This window comes from Ruditapes philippinarum, unplaced genomic scaffold (assembly GCF_026571515.1).
Source record: "Ruditapes philippinarum isolate M1 unplaced genomic scaffold, ASM2657151v2 ctg562_1_1_1_1, whole genome shotgun sequence".
NCBI lineage: Eukaryota > Metazoa > Mollusca > Bivalvia > Venerida > Veneridae > Ruditapes > Ruditapes philippinarum.
The window spans coordinates 116581-139384 of record NW_026863263.1 but is presented as its reverse complement, the minus strand read 5'-3'; the positions used below and the strand labels follow the sequence as shown (position 1 = coordinate 139384).

Sequence of the window (22804 nt, the reverse complement as noted above, 5' to 3'; positions counted from 1 at the left end):
TCCAATCCCAGCTTTAAACTTTCAGAATTAAGTTTGAATAGTTCCCAGATGGCATTAATTCCAAGAATTTGAACGAAATAGTTTCCCGGGGCTGTTCGAAACAGGTTGGCTTAGAAGCGTGATCTTTCGTTGATTCTGTAATTTGTAAGAAAGCTGATTTATATATTTATGTGTTCATACGAACAGTATTCAAATGATCAACATGTAGATCTAAGTTGAAAAATGAAATGTATAATTTGAAAAAGAAAACAACAACATTGATTTCATTATTTACATAGCACATGAAGTGATCGCCACTTATAATTCACCTAAGAGATACAAATACATTTAAATCTTTGGTTTTAACTTTTTCCATTATCTAAACGATATCATAGAAAATATACCTTAAAATATCTTTTTCTAAACATTACATACCTTTGTAAAAATACAAATCCAATCAAAGGTTCGAAAACACAGACACATTGCTGCTAACCGCAAGTGGTTGATAACTCAATTCTAAAAAAATGCAAATCGCTTCTTGTTCTAGCAATGCCAAAGTATCTTATTAAAAAAAACAGGAAAGGGGAGAAAATATATGTTTATGAAAAATGTTTAATTGATTAGGAGAGGATGTTCAGAATATTTTTTGTAGGAATATTTCTTCTTTCGCTGGAAAATCGCTCATTTAGCCATGTACAATTCACGGCAACACAAGACCTGCTCATTAGCCAAATCATAATTTCTCTTTGAAGTAAAACGTCTGTTTTAGAGTGTTGGGTTAAAAATATTGTAGCTGGTTATACGTTTGTTGGTCACTAAATCGCTTAATTTACATTCTTTTAGGTTCTTGGCGGAAAAAAGCCGGTTTCAAGGAGTCACACATGGCAATTTGAACAACAATAACAGAATCTTCTAGAAAGTAGAAACAAATTCACTCTAGTCACCTCCCCTGACACATTCTTCAAATATGATATAATTAAATATAACGAAAAAGACGAATAACGAGTTCTGAAATTTTTTAAAATGCATTTAAAAGTAAAATAGACAAAAGTGAACAAAGAAAATAATTTACACATTGCAATCGGCACTTACAATCCCCGTTAATCACCAAAAACCGGTCAAAATATGCATAATTACCTCTTACTGCGTTAGTAATGCAGTAGATTGTAGTGATTGATACTGCAAAATAGTCATTAACAGGGGTGTAACTGAGCTATTTTGGAATGTACTCCTTAACAAAGGGGGTTCGGGGGCATGCTCTACCGAGAAAATTTTTGAAAGAAGAAGCGATATCCTGGCATTTCGTGACAATCTAGAGGCTATATTGACAACATATTGGTGATGATTTCAAACTCTTTTTATTAATTTTAAAATATGTAAAATGAACAAGTACGTATTTATACCATAAAACTTTTCTTATATTTATAAATATTTTTGCAGTACAAATTTGTTATTTTGCAACCTTCAAACTGATGTTATAGCAACAAATCTCCCGTATTCAATAAATTTTAAACTAAAAAAAAACTAACACTAGACGTCTGTTTCGTTGGTATGCAAAGTTGTCTACTCGCCCTTTTTTAACATTTATGAGACCTAGACAAGACATACGCTCAGTGTCTATAGTACGTACTTCTGACGTTTTAGTTCAGTTGTTTCCGAGAACTGACATGACCACTAAAAGGGTCAAACAATGCCTCACGTTTGGGTACAGAGCCTTGCTTCCTTCAGTAAAGCCGGGGCCGCTGGACTTTACGTTAGTCCAGCACATACGCCACAGCTAACAGTGAGATTCTCGGACAAACATGGGTTTATTCTGAAGACTTTATGACACGAAATAAACGTACGTTGACGCTATTATAACATAAAATATAAAAACAGATTCATCAAAACACATTCATTTAATCCTTGTGCTTGGACAGTATTTATCCAAATACTACTACCGGGCTCGGGCACCAACCACCGTTAACCGTATAATATAGCATAAAATCTGCTATTTTCCCCTTTTATACGGCGTATAGACATCGCCGCTAATATATCAAAAAGTACACGCAAAGATATTTTAAAATCTCCTTTCAGAAATGTCACTGAATTAATTAAAATTCGTCACCAACTTATACAAGAATCTTTCAAATAAATGCATACAATTGAGATGGAATTTTACACTCTTTGTCTTATTCTGCCTGTTCGGCACGGTTAAGTAATTCTCTACAGCAATCAACTGATTAATATGCCATGAGAACTTTGCATGTCTTGCAACGAACTTTGAGAAATTACACCAGATTGTTACTCGTTTTCTGATTAAAAGATGAGAAAAAAACAAACAAGGCGATGTTGGCAGAACGCAACCCCCTACACAATCCAGCCACACAAACAGGGTACCCAGAAGGCACCCAACCAAAACCAAAAGAGGGCACAAAAGGGCCAACATAAAGGGTTTTGGAAAAATTACTGCGGGCGACCTGCTCGCCGAATAAGAAGCACGATGCGCAAAACATATGCCGCCAACGCTCGGGCATTATCTTGGCCAAGAATCGGTGCTGAACCAGACACATTAAGCTTTTCGTAAATTTTCTCTGGTGAATCTGTATAAGATATCGCTATACAGATCATTTCAAAAGATATTAATTAATACTGTATATGTTATGATTCTTTTTTATATAATGATAGAAAAATTAGTAGGCCTATATGAAGACCACTCTACCCCCTCTGTTTTTATCACTATTTTTTTTAGAACTTTTAGCGCATGTGATTTTTCGGAATACAGGATTGATTTGTACGCACGGGCGTACAGGAGTACGCCTTGTTATGCCCCTGATTAACCGCACATAACATGTAATTAATTGATTAAATATCGATTGTTTTTACTTTTCTTAAAATCTTAATATATTTTTCTTTAGATTGAATTTCTTGAAATACTTGTATTTTGGCTCATCTGGAGGCGTGCAGCTTTAATAGAAAAAAGTAAAAAGAAAAACATGTACTCAGTATGTGTAAACGTTACGTCGTTTTCCTGCAAAAAGTATATAAACGACGTCATATTATTAAATATCTGCACGCGAAATTTAACGTCATTTTTCGACCAGTGGGTTGACGGTAATTTAAATCGCACTTGCTCGTAAACTCGTCAGTATTGATTCTACACGTACACCGTTCTTTAGCGTGCGGGTTGCCATGACGCGCTAGGTAATCAAAAATGGCGGACACAGAACCACAGCTCGAACAAGAAAATACCGAAGGGTCAATAAAGGAAGAAAATGAGGAAGGATCTGTTCATAGTGATGAGGAGCTTACAGAAGATGCACAAGCCTTGAAGGACGAGTTAGCTAAAATCGTCGTGCATCCTCCTACAATAGACCAGTAATTAAATTTGTTACCAGTTTTCGCGATTGTTTATATTTTTATCAAAAGTTCGAAAACATGACAAATTCTTTGACAACACGTTATCATTACATTATAAACTGATTTGAAAGCATAACAGAAGTGTAACATATTTTAAGCAAACATCTAATTTTTTTCTCTTTAAAATCCAAAGTAAATTAACATTTTTAATATATTAGTTTTGGGGTATACTGAGTAAGTACATGTATGTGCACTTATTGTGAGTGTTGTATATGTAATAGAAAGAGCATCGAAACACGAGGCTATCTGATTTGTACGAGGGGCGTAGCCCCCGAGTATAAATCAGATTGCCGAGTGTTTTGATGTTCTTTCTCTTTTGTATCATAGTCAAACATAAAAACACGTTCCCTGATACCACAATATGAAACCCCACAAAAATGTAACCAATGAACGAGCATCTGAATATGATATTTCCATCGCTATCCCTTTCTCTGTCTTCACAATATGTAAATCCCGGACAAAATGAACCAATCAATGGGCATGCTCTTGAGTGCGGGTAACTAATACCTGCACTCCAGTTAACGCACTGTGCATGTATATGTATACGATTTAACTATGTCACATTTTCAACAGAAAGGTCCCCAAACTATGATACAAGTAATTTTGTACATGATAAAATAACATATTCATACTGTAGAAGATTCATATGGGCAAATGTGTTCAATTTCAAATAATCACACAGTAGATCTTCTAAAATTTTGTTATCTTATTTCTTATTTTACTGTCACCACTACTTAAAGTAATTGTTGTATCGGAGGGATAACAAGGGAGATGAATGTTTATTGAATTTCCAGCTTAAGTGGGGTAGAAACATATAGATGAATGCTATTCATAAGGTGATTCTGATGGGTTCCACTCTGTTCATTTAGATAGCTCTGACGCTCCTCTCAAAAACATATTTGGTGCAGATTGTTCTTTTATCCTGTCAAATTTTCTGGTTTTAAATGAAATTACCCACAGTTACAGATTAGGATGAGTGTGAAGCTATATTTTATATGCTTATCATGCTTGTAAAGGGATCAATTGGTCCCTTGACTTTGATTTAAAAATCTTACAGGGTGTTGGATTTAATTTAAAATATTTGCATGTAGAATATAAAAAACATCAGTTGTGTCTTAATTTTATTTCGATTTGTATTTATAACTATCAAAATTGTAAATTTTAAATGCTCTTCAGAACTCCAAAAGAAGTATTTGATCCAGCTGAGTTTCCAGCCTCGTATAAAGAAAATTTACCAAATGAAAATTTAGTCCTGCAATTTGCAGAAAACTTCCGTCGACAATATGTGCATTTATATAGAGACAGGAAACCTTTGTTGTTGAACCCAGTAAATGAGTGCTTCATAGAGGTATTAATTGTTTATTATTATGATATTAATATATTTAATTGTTTATTATTTAAATAGTTTGTTCTTAACAAAATAAATTGTTTTTATATTATATAATGCTGAAATATCTTGTTGATCTCCTGACTTTAGCATGTGTGGGGTTCTAAGCACTTTACATTTCAAATCTCATAGATATTTGTTGGTATGTAATTATTTAGATATGTATAATCTTTTATATGAGTGCCAGAGTTCTTGGAAATGCTAAATTGTTGAGAATGTATCTTTGTTTTCATTTAGCTCTGACATTAAACAGGAGATATTGAAAACTATTGCTAGACAATTAAAAATAATCATCATGCTTGCAAGTATTTTATTTTGAGGCTCCTTCAATTTAATTCACTTGTCTGTGAATTGAATTCACTCGTCCGCAAATACAGAGTTTTCATATCTTCAGTAGTAATTATCAATATCAGTTTGAATAATTGATTGGTGACATTTAAAAGCATTTTAATTTATGAAATGCTTTTACACTTTTAGAAATTTGTATGTACAACAATTAGACCAACTCAGCTAGAGTATAAGGAGTTATACAACTGGGATGGAGCTGCTGAATTTGTGGCAGATTATCTAAATTTTGAAACTCTAGATCCCCCTTATGAACTGGTAAGATTCTGTTATTACGTTTGTGAAATGTCAAGAAATCATCACGTAAGTGCCTGGTGATAACGGGTTAACTTCTTTAATTTGTAAACTTGTGCAAGATCGAAGTGATTCTAGATTAACAACTGCAACCATTATATCAATTTTAATTCAAAGCCAAATTACTTAATAATTCTGATAATTTTATTACATTTTATATTTCATTTTTGTAATGAAAATGCTATTATTTGTATCTTGTAGCCAAAACGCCTTTTGTCACCAACAACAATATTAAAGAGACAGAAAGGTAACTGTTTTGAATACAGTACACTGTTGTGCTCCCTTCTGATTGGTGCTGGATACGATGCTTATGTTGTCAATGGTTACGCTACCAGAGAGGTGTGTCTGGCCGATGAATCGAGAGAGATATGTCCACTCTTGAAGAAAAAAGAAGAGGTATTTTTAATTTGTGTAAAGTCTCAACATGTTGGCGATGAGGCCCAAAAATGTGTATGCACATGATTAAGTTACTTAGTCTTTAAATCAAATTACAAATAAATTTACCCATTAATTCAAAAATGCTAAAAGTAAAATGATTCTAATGTTACAAAAAGCTGTTTTTGAAAACTGTTTTATTCGTTGATTGAAATAGTTTCTTGCATTGGTGGTCTAGTGATCTTTTCTCCATCTTGGATATGGGATTCTGCAAGTAAGGTCATAGAAGAGACCATGATGAAAGTTAGACTTGTAATTTACTGTATGGGATATCTTGTAATTATGTCCATGTTAATATCAATGAAACATCACTTTAGAGTAAAGCTTTAATCTCCATGCTATAAGTGAACTTTGTTGTCTGGACAATTATGAAATGAGATACTAAAATCAAGAAAATAGTCCCCAGTAAAATTTAGTCAAACAGAATCACCCAGTAAGGCATCTGTATATCTAATTTAGAACATTTTACCATTACGAATTAAAGTGTCGTAGTCAACAATCAATTGTAAAAGAATGTACTTTTGTTGTCTTTTTGTGTTCGACCCAAAAGGTGTGATTTTCACTATGTTTCTGCCGAAGGGACCAGAGATCAGGTTTGAGAGTTCGAGCAATTGATGTTTTAGCAATCTGAGGTAGAACAATATATATTACATAGGAATTTTGCCGGGATTTGGCGATGAGTTCTATTGAAGGGAGGTATTTCAGCGAACAATGTTTAACTGTACATGTGTTAACATGCATTGCTTGTTATAGATAAAAGCTGAAGAGAAGAAGAAAGAGCTGAAAAAGTACACCGTAAAACCTCCGAAAGATCTGGCGAGCAAGTTTGAACGTAAACAGGCAGCTAAAGCTCAGTCTGAGAAGGAGGCTGAGGAAGCCAAACGTCGGGCAGAGGAAGAAGAAAGACTTGCTGTAAATATTTACTTTATATCTCACATCTTTCACATAGATATCTTTCAAATTGACCATTCTTACTATATATGATCTTTCAGTATATTGGGCATATTTTAAATAATAACACAAATGTACTGGATATCAGGTACAATAAGTCATTAATTTGAATAGCTGCATCAGAAAACAACCATTAACGTTATTTTACAAATGATGTCAAAAGAAGTAAACATTGTCAATGACGTTAAAAATAAAAAAGTGAAATTACTCTTAAAATGTTAAAAATAAAAATGAATAGGTAACGATGAGCATTTCAGAAATCTTATATTTATTGCAAGGGCTAAAGAATTGAATATGTAAATAATTCAAAATGTCAATTGAAAAAATAGTGAATGATGTCAAGTGTTATTTTCTCATGTTGGCTTTCATTTGTAATACATTTTTGAAAATGACTGCTGTCATATATCTATAATTCAACATTAAGCCATAATCAATGAGCCTTGTATTTTACTTCTTAGACTTGATAAATACAGAAATTCCATTTGCCACATACCAGTGTTTTTATATAGGTTTCAAACATGTGTTTCAGGAGCTAGAGAAGCCACCACCGGACCCGTTGTATGGTCTACGTATTCACTCATGGGTAATCATCCTATCTGGTAAACGTGAAGTACCCGAGAGTTTCTTTGTCGAGCCATTTACCGGACTGTCTCATCCTGTAGAAAGTACTAACTACCTTGGTATAGAGGGTGTGTGGAACCATGTTAACTACTGGGTCAACATGCAGGACTGTTCAGAGGGAGTTAAGGTCTGAGTTACTTCTTTTGATGTATAAGTAAAATTTCATTATCTGTGAAATACAATTTTTTACTAGTAACTTTATTCAAAATTTTCTAAATTCACTTCTTTTAACCTATACTTTATGGCATTTAGTTTGTAGAATTTAGTTTAGTGTGATTTTGTGTGAGAAGCTTAGTGTTTTCAACATAATCTTGAATCCATTCCTGGAACCAACCGGTACTGATTAGTGAATGCAAAGTTTCTTGTTAAAGTAAACAACAGCTTGATGGGGTTTGAACCCATACAGCTAGGGCTCCTGAGATTACTAGTCAGATGCGTTGACCTCTCATACCATCTTTCCACATTGTGGCATTTGTGTAAAAAATTTGCATTTGTGTAAAAGATTTTCCCATCTTAACATAAGAATGGAATTGAATATCTAGAGTATGAATATTTTTGAAGGCTTAAATGTTGCTTCCTTGTATAATTATTGAATCAATATTCATGTTACAGAATTTGAGCTATGATCTTGGGGATTGTACACGCTGGGAATACATGTTTCCGAACACAGACAAACCTTTACTTCAGATTCCGGAGACTGAGGATGACATCATGGATGGTCTGGATGATGAAGAGGTATGAGGTTATATCAAATGTTCTAAAGCAACACTGTTGGTTATCACTGAAGTGATCAAACTAGTTCAAAACAGGGGGTTTGGAGTGGGTGAGGGTGAGGGGGGAGCCTGTGTGCTGAGGTGGTTAAGGTCATTGACTTGAAATCACTTTCCCTAACTAAATTGGGGCGGAATCCTTTAAGGGACATTGGAACTTGTAAATGAGAAAGTTAAACTATCTGTACCTCTCAGCAGCAGGTAGGTGGTTCTACTCAGGGGTGGGTCCATTTCTTAAACTATGCATAGTTACACCTGAGCTCTTTCTCCACCATACAAATAAAGAGGGACAGTCACTAAATTAACCTTAGTAGTGTCTGTATGCAGAAAATACCCATTGGAAAAATAAAGACAGTGTTGCCAAGACGTTTGGATGTTTTTTGTTGCTGGTTTTTTTTCTACTTTTTTACACTCATTTTTCTTCTTAGATTATGAAGTATAAACAGCACAATATTTTGTTTTCATAGAGGTTTTATTCTTTGTCCTTTACTCTGAAGATTTTTATTTACAAATAGTTACCATAGCAAGACAATTAGCTTTTTATGAAAGAGATAGAAAGAGTGGATAATATAAAATTTGTCTTCATTTGAAAACGAGAAAACAAAGGGCATTTTATTGTCAATATGAACATCATTATTATATAATATTATATATATGATTATCTTAAGACTGAGTATTATAACATAACAGTAGTCTTGAAAAATCTTGAGTTCTGAGCAACAGTTTAGCAACTTGTATAAATCTTAAATAAAGGAAAACATACTATATTATATGACATACTATATTATATTGATATTGAAATGAAATTTCAATTTGTGAAATTACATTTTCAGCTATGAAGTTACAGTTATTTTCGTTTTTATTTTAATGAATTTCTTTTTCAATCTATAATAACAGATACTGTATTAGATTAAAAGAAATCTTAAGCTAAATGCTTTACAAACTAGGCTTATTTACAAAGTTAGTCGCTAATTCATGTCAGTGTTTGAACTGGTGGATTATGGGGTACTAGGTGTGCATTGTTTAAAGGAATTGTTTATGTTAATTATTACAATTGCCTTCAGATTGTCCACAGAGGGTCTTGGGCATTGGTCTCCAAAATTATTCACTGAAATTGTCTTTGGACTTTATACCTCAGACATTGTAAATAAATGTAAGTTGGGTTGAAATGTTTGTTTGGAAATAAAGTCATTCCTAGTACTGGCTGCCATTTATTTCAAACACTGACATTTAAATTTTAAAAATCTTGATTATAAATTTAGATCTTTTTAGTTGTAGATGCTATTAATGTTCATTTGAAATCATATTTTAAAACTTATTTCAGTTTTTGAAGGTATTAATAGCTTGATTAAAAAAAAGTTTTATGATTTTAAAGGGGAATTGATATGTGCATGTTGATGCTGGTATTTTGCTTAAGCCTTAAATTAATGCATCTAATGCAGACTTACCCTTTGAACCATAAACTTGCTGACTTTCTTAAATTGACTTGATTGCCTTTCATTTATGGGACTTCCGATATCAATTTTGGCGATATCAGGATGAAAATTAAAAGCATTATAGAGCCAGGTCAGACTGTATGGATGTGCAGGTTGGTCTGGCCCTATACTGGTGGCAAAGAATGATTACTGTATCAGCAAGTTAAGGGTTAAGATGTTTTTAATGTTGGCTAAGGGATTTGACATACATTGATGCAGTTAACAAGAAATAAACATGCTTTATTAAATGACATTATGTAAATTATCTCATATTGTTTGCTTCATTTGTGTCCTGCTTTGTCAGTTAGGTTTGTTTGAAAAAAAAAACATGTTTCAATGCAATAAAGCTTTTTAACTCAGAAAAAAAGCTTTTTTGTGTGCATTGTTTTTAACTACACCTCCTTTATATGGATTCCAGGAATTCAAGAGTGGATATTAAGACAAACTTGCTTCAAATGGAAACATATCTGAGGGTTTTTGAATTTGTGAATAAGGGATTATGGATTATTTCTGACTGGAATAAAAACATACAAATATTTACATAGCCTGATAGTATGAGTGAAATATGATATATATTTTCACTTGGAATTAGAAAATCGGTTTTCATAGGGAAAAAAGGAGACATTTCTCAAAATATTTAGCTATTTGAAGAATTGCGTTAATTTTTTCCAATAAACCATGTACAGTGACTGATAAAGGGTTATATCCAACTGTTAAATATGAAGTATCAGTACTGTAAAATAAGATAATGTTGTATAATGATATATTTTGTTATGTTTTATTCTGTCACTTTCAGGATGACAGGCGAGATAACACTATGTACTCTGATGATCATGTAATAAATATGCTCTGTGTAGACAAAAAACTACACATATGTCCTCATATTTCTTTACACATATATCTCATTCTATGTGTGATGTGATTGTATACTTTTAACTGCATGTTTTTTTAGGATATAATTGCCTCACATACTGCATTTACACAGAAGGAATTGCTAGATTGTTTTTTTACCCTAAAACAAAGCTTCATAGTATTTTAGAAAGCTGTTAATCTTAACATTAAAAAGTAATTTTAATTACCAGAGATTTCTAACAATATAATGCATGCTTGTTTATGAAATAATGATGTACTTTTACAACGGGCACAATGGGCAACATGTGATGTTTTTGTGTTTCAGTATTGTTTAATAGTGATAATGAAAAAAAAAGACGCTTTTTCTGTTCCAAAAACTCTTTTAGTAATTCTTGGTGGTGCTAGAGGTTCATGATGGCCATGCTTGCTGAATTAAACTTCACCCTGCCTGTTTTGGTTTGAATCTTTATCACAAAGGTTTCAGCCACCAAGCCAGTCTGTGGGTAGGATAGTAGAATTCTGCCAAAGTGCATGACTATGGTTATATCATGTATGGATGTATGTACCTGATATTCTTATTCCATAAGTAATTAAAAAAGCAAAGAATTTACAATATTTCAAAAATGTCAGTATGGTAAAAAATCACAATGAAAACATGCTTTGAAAGTGTCAAAAGTATAAAACATTTATGTATAATCTAAAAATAAAGATTACATGTATGTTATGGTATTAAGGTATGAACCCAAAACACTAAATAACCTTAATTAATAATTATGATAGGGCATTATGTAAAAAACACTTCAGTTTTTTTCCAAATCTCCTATCAGACAAGTGTTCATCCTGATATTATGGCAAATTATTATTGTTTTGAACTCGGTGAAGTGGTACAAAAAAGGTAATTATTTCTGTAATATCAATTGTAGAACAACTGTTTGCTGTTGGGAAATATAATAAAACGTTGAAGTAGTATTGACTACATAAGAAAATATCGGTACTTTTAATTACCAACAAGTGTTAACACTTATCAGTTGATATATATTTGTAAAGTCCAAGAGGTTGATGCTGTATTTTTTTCTTGCAAAAAAATCCTAGATAAGCACATTTTCTTTATTGCTTAAGTGTCTATTTATTGTAACTATTAATCTTATAATTACATTTTTTGTTCATTCATCAATTGTACTAAATATGTTTTTTGTTGGTAATAGCTGTTTTAAATTCAGTAAGTTGAATATGATTTGCACAAATAATTCAGAATATATTTAAAAAGAGCATGATTTTATTTCTAATCAACAAGGTATCAAGCATGTACTTTGTATATAAATATACCTGAATCAACAAAATTGTTATTATTTCAAAGGTCAAATATGAACAGCTGGTGAATTAAACAACTTTAATGTTTCAACTGTCAGTTTTACATTTTGCTTTGTCTTGAAAGAATTTCAAAGGTTTTTAGACTTCACCCTGCAGAGATACATGCTTACACATTTATCCCAACTTACCCGCCTGCTTTAAAATGCATCAATTTGAAGTAGGGATTTGGAATATACTTCCATCATAAAGATGGCCACATGCTAATTATTGCTTAACTACTTCATACATGATTTTATCTTATGAAACTTTTGTAAGTTTAGAAATTACAGACAAAAACATTATGTGTATTCATATAATTATGATATATGTTCTTTTATCAAATAATTTTGGTTTTCTTGAACTTGGTTAACACTGCAGTTACAGTGATTAAGACATGTTTTAGATCTTATGTTCCTTCTAAACAAAAATTATGCATATCTATCAATAACAAACTAGTAAATTTACCATTGTTTGATGATTTTTTTCCCATCAAATCAGCCTATGCAGTCATTGACAATCACATGCTTTTGCAAAATTACACCTTTTCCGAAAAGAGATATTTTTTTACATGAATTTGAAATGTGATGTGTATATTTTCTTGTGAACAACCAAGTTTGATGTGATTTTATAACCAGAGATTTGTTTGTTTCAGCAGTTAAAATTCTGGCATTTGATTTTGAAATTTTGAAAAAGCTTTCTAATGGTTTCAAGGTTTAACCTGAATGTTTTACACATTTGTTTAATGACAATATCATATAAAAATAAAACATCATCTATTCAGCACTAAAACTTCAATATTTCTCTTGTATATCATAGTTTACACTCTTACGTTTTCTCTTCCTTGTTTTCTAATCTAAAATCAAAGAGTCACTATCATATATAAATATGTTAAGTAGTTATTGTTATGTTATATCTAAATTACTATTTTCTATTAGGAAGCCCAAGAAGATCAGGAAAAGCACCTGGACCTGCCTCCTACCTGGGTAGAACCAATCAGAATCTCCAAGAAAGGTGTGTAATCTTTATGCAAATTCTTGGTTTTATATTATTTATTCATCAAGGTTGCCCTGAAATCAATTTATTTATAATTATTACCAGAGATTTGGGTTTGATTCTGTGCTAGTGGCACTTTAAAGTGACATGCCTTCAGATGAGTAAAATAAACCTTCAAAAAATAAAAATCAAACTTATAAAGAATGTATAATTTAAGATTTTTTTTAAATGTTCAAAATGCAGGTTAAAGTTAAATGTATAACACAAAATATGGCAGAATGTAGTCTAGATTGTTTATTAAAATTGTTAAAAAGAGTAAGAGAAATCTATCCACATATTCTAACAAGCCTGATGCTAAGTTAAACCCCTTATCGAGCACTTGACAACACCCACTCATTAAAACAATTTTCAAGTTCTCATAAATTGAAAATTTACTCTCATAAATTGAAAATTAACAAAAATTTGGATGTTTGTTGTTTCAAACCCAATCAATTTTAATCAGCAGCAGACTGTTTGAAATTCTCAGTACTGTAAATACATTACAAAAATCAGTTGGGATCAATTTGTAGCATATTTTTATCAATTTGAGTTAATATTATTAAATAACGGTATATTTATTTTATGTAGATTTTGAGATGAGATGTCCACAAGGAAAGAAGAACAAACTGTACAAGAGAGCTAAACTAGAGAAGTTTGCTCACTATCTGATGAAAGATGGCCTTGTGTCCAGATTATCAGTCTACTCCGATAGAGAATGTAAGTTTCTACAGTATTCTTTACCTTTATGTATTCTTTATTTATTAAAACTCATTTATCTAGTGGTAGCCCTATACCTTACCACTCTAAATATCTTAAATGGACTTGTCCATCTTTCATTCTGGACAAAACCATTCATCATTTTATAGAAATTTTCTAAAAAGGTATTGCCTGAATAGCAAAGCAGTGTGGACCAAGATCAGATGGAACATGTGTACCGAAGCATCTTGGTCTGCACTGGTTATATGGGTAAATTCAGTCAACTTTAATTTTCAACTTTACTTCATTATTTACCAAATATTGTACAGCTCTTTTCAGAAAAGTCAGCAGACTTTCTGTTAATATGGGATCATAATAATGCCCTTTATAAAAACCCTGATTGTTTACTGGTTGAACATCAACTCATGGACATGCTGGTCATAAATAATACAGGCCTAGGTCACTAAGGACACTAGTATAGCCTGTCAGATATCCTGTTATGTCCATTTATGTTGACACAGATTGTATGTTCTTCTTTATTAATATGTTCCTCTTGCCATCTTCTTGTAATAATTTGGTGATGTGGTACAGAAAACCAAGTCAGATCTTGAAAATCTTGTTATTTGATATATTTTGTAAAATTTTGAGCTTTGACTTATAGTTATACATTGTATAATTATGAATATACATGTATTTCTTTATAAAGCTATATAACTTTCTCAAATGATGTGAAAACACATAAGTACTTGAGATACAGTGTTTCCAATTGATTTTAACTATTTCAGTAACAGATTTGATAATGACACGGGAGTATTTTGACTATTTCAGTAATAGATTTGATAATGACGCGGGAGTATTTTGACTATTTCAGTAACAGATTTGATAATGACACGGGAGTATTTTGACTATTTCAGTAACGGATTTGATAATGACACAGGGGTATTTTGACTATTTCAGTAACAGATTTGATAATGACACAGGGGTATTTTGACTATTTCAGTAACGATTTGGTAATGACACAGGGAGTATTTTGACTATTCAGTAACAGATTGATAATGACACGGGAGTATTTTGACTAATTTCAGTATTGGATATGATAATGACACAGGGGTATTTTGACTATTTCAGTAACAGATTTGATAATGACACGGGAGTATTTTGACTATTTCAGTAACAGATTTGATAATGACACAATGTATTTTGACTATTTCAGTAACAGATTTGATAATGACACGGGAGTATTTTGACTATTTCAGTAACGGATTTGATAATGACACGGGAGTATTTTGACTATTTCAGTAACGGATTTGATAATGACACGGGAGTATTTTGACTATTTCAGTAACGGATTTGATAATGACACGGGAGTATTTTGACTATTTCAGTAACAGATTTGATAATGACACGGGAGTATTTTGACTATTTCAGTAACAGATTTGATAATGACACAATGTATTTTGACTATTTCAGTAACAGATTTGATAATGACACGGGAGTATTTTGACTATTTCAGTAACGGATTTGATAATGACACAGGGGTATTTTGACTATTTCAGTAACGGATTTGATAATGACACGGGAGTATTTTGACTATTTCAGTAACAGATTTGATAATGACACGGGAGTATTTTGCTCATCGTGAGGATAAACTATATAACCGAGTACATAACCATCAGACAACCTGGATCACAGAATACTTCAATCCTGGAAGAGCTAAATGTGTAAAAGGTATACATAGAATAATTATGGTCTCATTTTTGTTTTATCCTTGAATGCAATGAAAATTTTTACTTTCTTATGACACAGATATCAGTCAATCAGGTGGCTTGTCGAATTTTCCATCTAGCTTACAGTCCCTGTATTAGTACACTAAGTTGCACCTAAGGTTTTCTTTTAGCAGCAGTGCTGGAAAAATGACATATGGCATTTTCATTTTTTTCCTAAATAAGCAAACATAATTTAATCCTAAAGGTACCATATTCGTTACAATCTCTACCATAAATCAAAGGGCTGCAACCTCTGTGGTATTTTCTGATCTTTGCAATCTAAATCATACTGACTATCTGTATGTATTTTCCTGTATAAGTTTATTTTTATATACTATTATTAATCTTACGCAGCGACTGCGTCTATTACAGTTTGAGATTGATACATGTGGAATTTAGCATGACTAGAGTTGCATCAAAAAATGACAGCCACACTTTATCCTTGCATATCGTGGCTACTGCCTTTAAAAAAGACACTTCAAAAAAAAGTTGCCTCGACTAGGATTTGAACCTTTGGCTCTCACAACCCTAAACGAGCGCGCTACCTCTGCACCACGGTGAAGTAATACACAAGAAGCTTGAATAAAAACAAATACATTGTAATTCTAATTTGAGAATTTCCATTTCGTGTTTGTAATCCTTATTAATTTCGAGGTATTTTGTTCACGTTTAACACTGATGAAATAATTTAGCGAAAATCTTCTCGACAAAACAGTACGACATGTATATATTCCACTACTCGACAGTCAGATTTATTTGTGTACTACGCTCTGGAGTATTCGGTAATCGACATAGCTAAAAAGAGCATTTTCATTGATTAAGCTTTACGGAAATAGCCGAACATTTTTCATTGGGTAAAAAAGATATTCATCCGCGAAATTTGTTATTGTAACCTCATATTTCTATTGACTACTCTAAACGTTTAATGCACTGTAATTCGTTAAATGCCTACATTAAAAAATTGTCTTTCTTTTAAATTGCTGGTTTTTAAGCAGTTCTGAGTGAGAACTACTTTGCGTTGTTAGGTCTGTAAGGAAATTTTGTGTTAGACCGTGGATGTTAGCTATGTATTTACTGATCTTGCGATCAGAAAATACAAAAAGAAGCTGCATGTACATGTAAAATATGGTCTGAAAATACAATATTACTTTTTAAACAATTTATCCATGATAATTTTGATATTTTCAAATTTTATTATTTCATTTCATAAGACATGGCATTTGGCTGTCTTTTATTTATAACTACAATAACTGGTTCCTACTTTGCAGAGCACCAGTATAAGGCAGGTAGCCCAGGCCCGGAAAGTGAGAGAACCATGCTGTTCTACGACGAGGCGAGAGTTGACGGTCTTGTCAAACGTATTGAGACACCTACTGAAATGACGGAGCACTTTAACAACAGAGATGATTTCTTGTATTATAAACACATTGATTTTGGAAAGAAACCGAAGAAATTTGGTCCACAGGACGGCTCTTCCTCCCAGTCACACAGACCTATTCTTGTAAGTTGTCTTACTTGTCAGTCATCAATTCTGCTTAATGGCCTGTTCATGCTTTAAATGTTTAAAGCAGCATGCCTGCAGATTTATGCTAATTTTCATGAAAATTTCAAAAATGTTTCTAAAAGTAAAATATTGTGGACAAAGCAAAGACAGTAATTTACCCATTTGCAAAAAGCACTTACAATTAAAGTTAATTACCAAGAAGACGTCAAAACATACACAAATAGCTCTTAATGCATTAGTTATGCAGTAGAATATATAAATGTTGCAAAATCAGTCATTAATCACTCCAAACATGTTAAATATTACTTTAATCTTGAATCTTTTTACTTTTCTTAAAATCTAAGTACGCTTTTCTCAAGTTTAATTTTCTTGAAATATTTTGCCTCATCTAGAATCATGCAGCTTTAATGGCCCATAATATAGTGTAAGGGAATTTCAAAATTATGATGATTAAAATTTAGAAGTCAACAATATTTAGCCTTGTGATGCTTAGAGGTATAGATTGTAGAAATGTCATTTGGATTATATAGGTGTGGTGATACAAGTCATATCACTGTTTATATAATCTTACCTTTACTTTACAAGACTTAACCTTAACTTTTCTTTATATGTAGAAAATGTTACTGAAGTTTCACCGTAACAAGAACAAGCCGGCCAATGAGGACATTCTAGAGTGTGTGTTCCTGTGCTCCGAGGACAAAGTACATATAACCTATCACACCGAGGACAAACGTATTGCTTCATCTACTAGAGAATTCCTCAAACCGCACAACTGGGATGAGAAAGGGGCAACCTTGACCTATGCCTCAGATATGCATCAAACATTCCAGGTTAGTTGGGGTTTTTTTTCCCGCACAATTTATTCTATTGTTACTGTTTATCTTTGTATTCTATATTTGAGCCACATCATGACAAAACCAACTTAATGGGTTTGCGACCAGCATGCATCAGCGCAGTCTGATCAGGATCCATGCTGTTAGCTTACAAACCCTATAACAAGTAGAGAAACTGGTAGCGAACAGCATGGATCCTGATCAGACTGCGCAGATGCAGGCTGGTCTGGATCCATGCTGGTCGCAAACGCATTATGTTGGTTTTGTCATGACGCGGCTCATTTATTTTCTTTATCAAGAATTGCCAGAGACTTGGAATTCTTTTATGTAAGGAAGCTATCCAGCTAGCTTACGGAATGTCAATGGTTCTTATAAGATGCCTGTTTGTGCCAGAATAATGTATGGTCAAAAGGTCTTCCTTCACCAGTAAAGCTGGAAAGTCGCAATATTATTATCATTCCCAATACCTCTACTGTGTTGATGAGACTTAAACCCATCCAAACTAAACCATTCATGATTAAAATCGAGAATGCTTGCATGATCTATTGCAGCAAAATAGATTTAAGGGGAAATCACTTGCTTTGTGTTTGTATAAAAATGTGTAGTTGTTCTCTCCCTTGTGTTACCTTTTAATGTTTTGTATCTATAGTTTGGAGAGACTGAAAGTTTTAAAAAAGCTTTTCAAGCTTCCTACTCAAATGATAAAAACTATTGTAATGTAAGTTATGTAAATGAAAAGATTAATAATAAAAACATTGTTTAAACTGAAATTTTTAAACACTGTAAAAATGCAAAATAAAACAGGAACTTGTAAAGAAAAGAACAAGACTGGCATTTATTTGTCTAAAAATTATCAAATCATGAAAAGTAACTCTTCTGGCATTAAAATGGAGTATTCTGCTATTGCTTCCCTGAAAGATTGAATATCTTGTATGATTTAAAGAACAAACTTTTACTATAAATGAAAAATTATTTTTCATTTTAAGATATGTATAGTAGATATTTATATGTCACAAAAATTTTGCAAATGACAGAAAATAGACTTTTTGCATGCAGAAATATTCGCGAAAATATGATTTCTTGAATTTATTACTGTCTTTGTGATATCATAAATAAGCAGGTACATGTTAAAAATAAGCTGTTATTGTATTTATCAATACCTTTATAATTTATATAATTGTTTGCTATATACATTGTAAGTTTGATAAAAGACCTTATCACACATTTCTTTGTCATATTTTGAAACATTCTTTTATTATAGGAATATTGTGTTATGGACACATATATTGTTTCATTATAACATTTGTGCTTTGTAATGGCCAAACTTAAACAAACAAGCAGTGAGAAAAATTAATCTCAGTACCTGAACAGTCAAACTTGTTCATGTGAGATGCTGTATGAAAACATGTTTTCAAATGAAGAAAGTTTGATAAAAAGAAATAATTTTTGCACCGTCAAATATTTGTGAAATATTTCCATTCACAAAAATCGCAAATATTTCCATGTCACTAAATTAAGCTCTTATACAGTATGTAACAAGTATCATTTGACTTTGCTGATTTTAGAATGAATTTCACTGGTTTGAAGATGATTTTTTGCTGGTTTGGATACAAATTTTGCTCACATGGTGATATTCATTTCTACCTGGAAATGAATATCACCTGGTCAATAATTTTTTTTTTCAATATTCCCCAGGGGTGTGTCATCTATAATGACTTAAGAAAACATAATGTTCTAGTTCTCTCCCCTGGTTGCAGTGGTGAATTGGAGTAATAATGCATTGTGGTAAAAAATTACATAACAATGTTGGTTCGGTATAATAAAAAGATAATGCATGTCTCTAAGGGTAAAATCTTAATGTGCATATTACCAAGCCAAGCCTTGATCTGAAATAACACCCAAGGTGGATATTTCAATTCTCAGGTGACACTTACTAATATACACTATTACCCTGATGGCATGTGTTATTTTTATAATAAGTTTTAAGGACTAATAATCATGATTAATTCTTTTGCCAAAATAATTATAACGTTTCAATGACCTTTCATCCTATGAAATTAATGAAAAATGTCATTTTAAGGTTAATGAAATATAATAGTAATTTCTCTGTTTCAAATGTCATAAATAAAGAAATACATCATTAAATTTATCATAAATGAATTGGATAAAAGTTTGTTAATGATATTTTTTGTGCAATAAATTTGTTATTCTAATATGCAATTGACAGTATACTAATTTTCTATATAATTCTAGCACAACAGTCTTTAATATAAATCTTATTTGTCATGATCAATTATATTAAAACATATGATCACTTTTTATGTCCATCATATGTCTTAAAGGTTCGTTGAAAGTCTTGAACAAAGACATCATCGGGAACATAGGCAATTTAATGGGAAAAAAATCTTTCATCATTTAATTATCCTTTAAATTATTGAAATCCATTCTCCCAAACTGCCAATGTTTATGACTTGCCTAATAGGGTGAATCAAATACAAATCCATCAAAGGTATTTCTACTAAAATGTCATCAATTAAGTCAAAATTGAAAATAATTTGAGGAAATGGTGATGTTTTTCTATTAGATTTTTTTCTCTCTCTCATATTTTTTCTACATCTTAAATAGCTCTTGTGACCTTGGAAATATTATCTTGTTTCTATGTCAAATGCAGTCTTGTATTATTGTTTTTTCACCTTGAAGAGTATTTAAGGCCAATAACTGTTTGGATGCAAAAGGCATTGTAAATAAGTGATTACATAACAATAACAATTGATAAAACTAGTTATATAAATGCATTCACCTTTAGTTTCAATAACATGTAAAGTGTAACTTTCACAAATAAATAGGGTTACTATAGTAACACTTTTGCAAATATATGGTTTCTCAAGTTTAATGTTATACACACATTATTTTCATTCTGAAGCTTGTTGACCAGACGAGGACAATGTGGGTAGATTGGTGTACATATTTAACTTAGTGGTATTAAGAAATACAAAAGGAAAAAAATACCATGTTATAATACAAGATTTAATGTCCACATTCAAAAATTGATACAAGTGTGTAGAAAAAAATTTGGATATTATTTGTCTGGGAAAGTAGAGAAATTGAGTATTTCCTTACTTATATCAATTTACTTATGTCAACTTACTTATTCATTCTAAACATAATATTTGATTAAGTGAAACTCCAATCTGGTAAATTGAACAAACACAATATCAGAATTAAACCAAAGAATTATAGGCAAAATATAGCTGAAGCATAATTTGAATAAATGTTTTAAGATTAAGCAAGATATTCACAATAAATTGGGAAATTATTAAATTCTTCTCAGGGCATGCTTAAATATTTCTTTTTTCCATAATTTTGTTGTATTTCCTTTATATTAAATGCACTTAAGGAAATCCATTGAGTTTCAAAATGCCTAAAACCATAAAATTTAAATTTCTTACATTTAAATTTTGTTCAACTGGGGCACTTTTAACAAAGGATAATAAAGAAATATACTCAGAATTTAGTTGAAAATTGCATTTTTATGTGATTCTTAGTCCTATTGATTTTCAAGCATTTAAATGCTTATCATTTTTGGGTTATTTTTCACAATTAAAATAATTATTCTTGAAAAATGGAGAGAGGGAATGCGCACAAGTTATTGGTCCAGACGTAAATTAAATGGTACATACCATTTTCTCCTTAACTAAGTAAAAATTGCTTATCTATATTTAATGCGTCGGACTAGTAATCTCATGATCGCTAGCCGCATGGGTTCAAACCCTGTCAGGGGCAAGTCATTGTTTCCTTGAGTAAGATACTTTACACTCATTGCTCTGTACTAGTTGGTTCCAGGAACGGATTGAAAAGTGTGTCTTTAAGCTTATAGCTTCCTACACAATCGAACTAAAATAAATTCTGTATAAACCATACTATATTTACAGGGAATAGGTTCAAACTAAGAATGGGACATGTTCATCAGAGTTAATAAACATCATAAATTATTTATTCCTCTCATGATGAATTTTCTCAAAGAATATCAACCATTAGCCCAAGTCTAAGGTTACAAAATTTAAAGAGCTTATTTTCTTCAGTGTATTGCCCTGGTCCTTGCTGCCTACTAAGACAGGTTTATAATTGCACATATAGATTCTTTGTTTTGTTTCTGTAGGGTTAAGTTGAACCAATAATGTTTTATATTTTCAGGTTGATCCGAATCTACCTTCTAATAAACAAGTTGAGCTGTATGAGATGTTACTATACTTGCTTGAACAAGAGACAAAGAGTATCGAGGCCGTACGCGACTCAGAGGAGGAAGTTCGCGAGATTCTTAATGATCGTACGCAGGAGGAGTCTAAACAAGAACTTGATATCTCTGTGTACGACACTGAAAGAAATGAGAAGGCAAAGAAACATAGACGAGAACTGGTAGGCTTTGTTTTAGCATTTTCTTAAAAAAAATTTTTTTAATTACATGTACCACTTCTGTTACAAGAAAATACATTTTGATGTTCAAAGTTTTAGAGGTTCAAAGTTGCATGAATTTTTTTTCAAACAGCAAAAGTACATTGTATTGTTTTGTATTTTTACATTGTTGTACATGATTAGTATATGAAAGTGCAAATTGATGTTTACTTTGTTATTTGGAGTTAAAAATACTTCACAAAATGTCATTTCACATGTAATTAAGTGTAGCATTTCATGTCAGAATTAGATTATATAAAGTGTTATATATAAAATAGAGAAAAGCAATTTTCAGCAATGCTTCAAGCTAAGTGAACTTTTAAAATGCCTTATCAAATTGCTAAGTTAATTATCATTTAGCACCAACCTACTTTCATCATAATTTTGAAAAAAATGTCAGCAAGCACTGAAAATGTACTATGTTCGTGATTCAGAAAATAAGGACAGAGAGAAATTCTGTAAACATGGTATCACAGCTTTAATGCAACATTGTTAAACTTATTGCAAAAAAAAACTGAGTTGAATTAGTTCTTTGAACTTGGAAGATTTTTATAGATTTAGGTCGACAAAGTTTTATGTTGCCACGGACACTATAGTATAAGTTTCTTGATGTAAATGTGATAAAAAAAACAACTATTCATTGTATTTTCTATACAAATCAGT

General features: G+C 31.8%; 1 protein-coding gene across 3 annotated transcripts in view; it reads left to right on the top strand.

Moving 5' to 3' along the window:
• Positions 1-3135: 3135 nt before the first annotated feature.
• LOC132721651 (dynein regulatory complex subunit 7-like) overlaps positions 3136-22804 on the top strand; it is a 43081-nt gene continuing 23412 nt past the window's right edge. The window contains exons 1-14 of one of the 3 annotated variants that reach the window (XM_060705979.1): positions 3136-3336; positions 4555-4726; positions 5243-5368; positions 5606-5800; positions 6593-6751; positions 7320-7538; positions 8024-8146; positions 10453-10491; positions 12794-12869; positions 13479-13607; positions 15186-15314; positions 16621-16853; positions 17471-17686; positions 21884-22105. In XM_060705979.1, coding sequence (XP_060561962.1) covers positions 3173-3336; positions 4555-4726; positions 5243-5368; positions 5606-5800; positions 6593-6751; positions 7320-7538; positions 8024-8146; positions 10453-10491; positions 12794-12869; positions 13479-13607; positions 15186-15314; positions 16621-16853; positions 17471-17686; positions 21884-22105 — 2202 coding nt within the window. In that variant the 5' untranslated portion in view covers positions 3136-3172. The remainder of the gene's footprint in view (positions 3337-4554; positions 4727-5242; positions 5369-5605; positions 5801-6592; positions 6752-7319; positions 7539-8023; positions 8147-10452; positions 10492-12793; positions 12870-13478; positions 13608-15185; positions 15315-16620; positions 16854-17470; positions 17687-21883; positions 22106-22804) is intronic. The other 2 variants (XM_060705978.1, XM_060705980.1) reach the window with 2 other exon arrangements.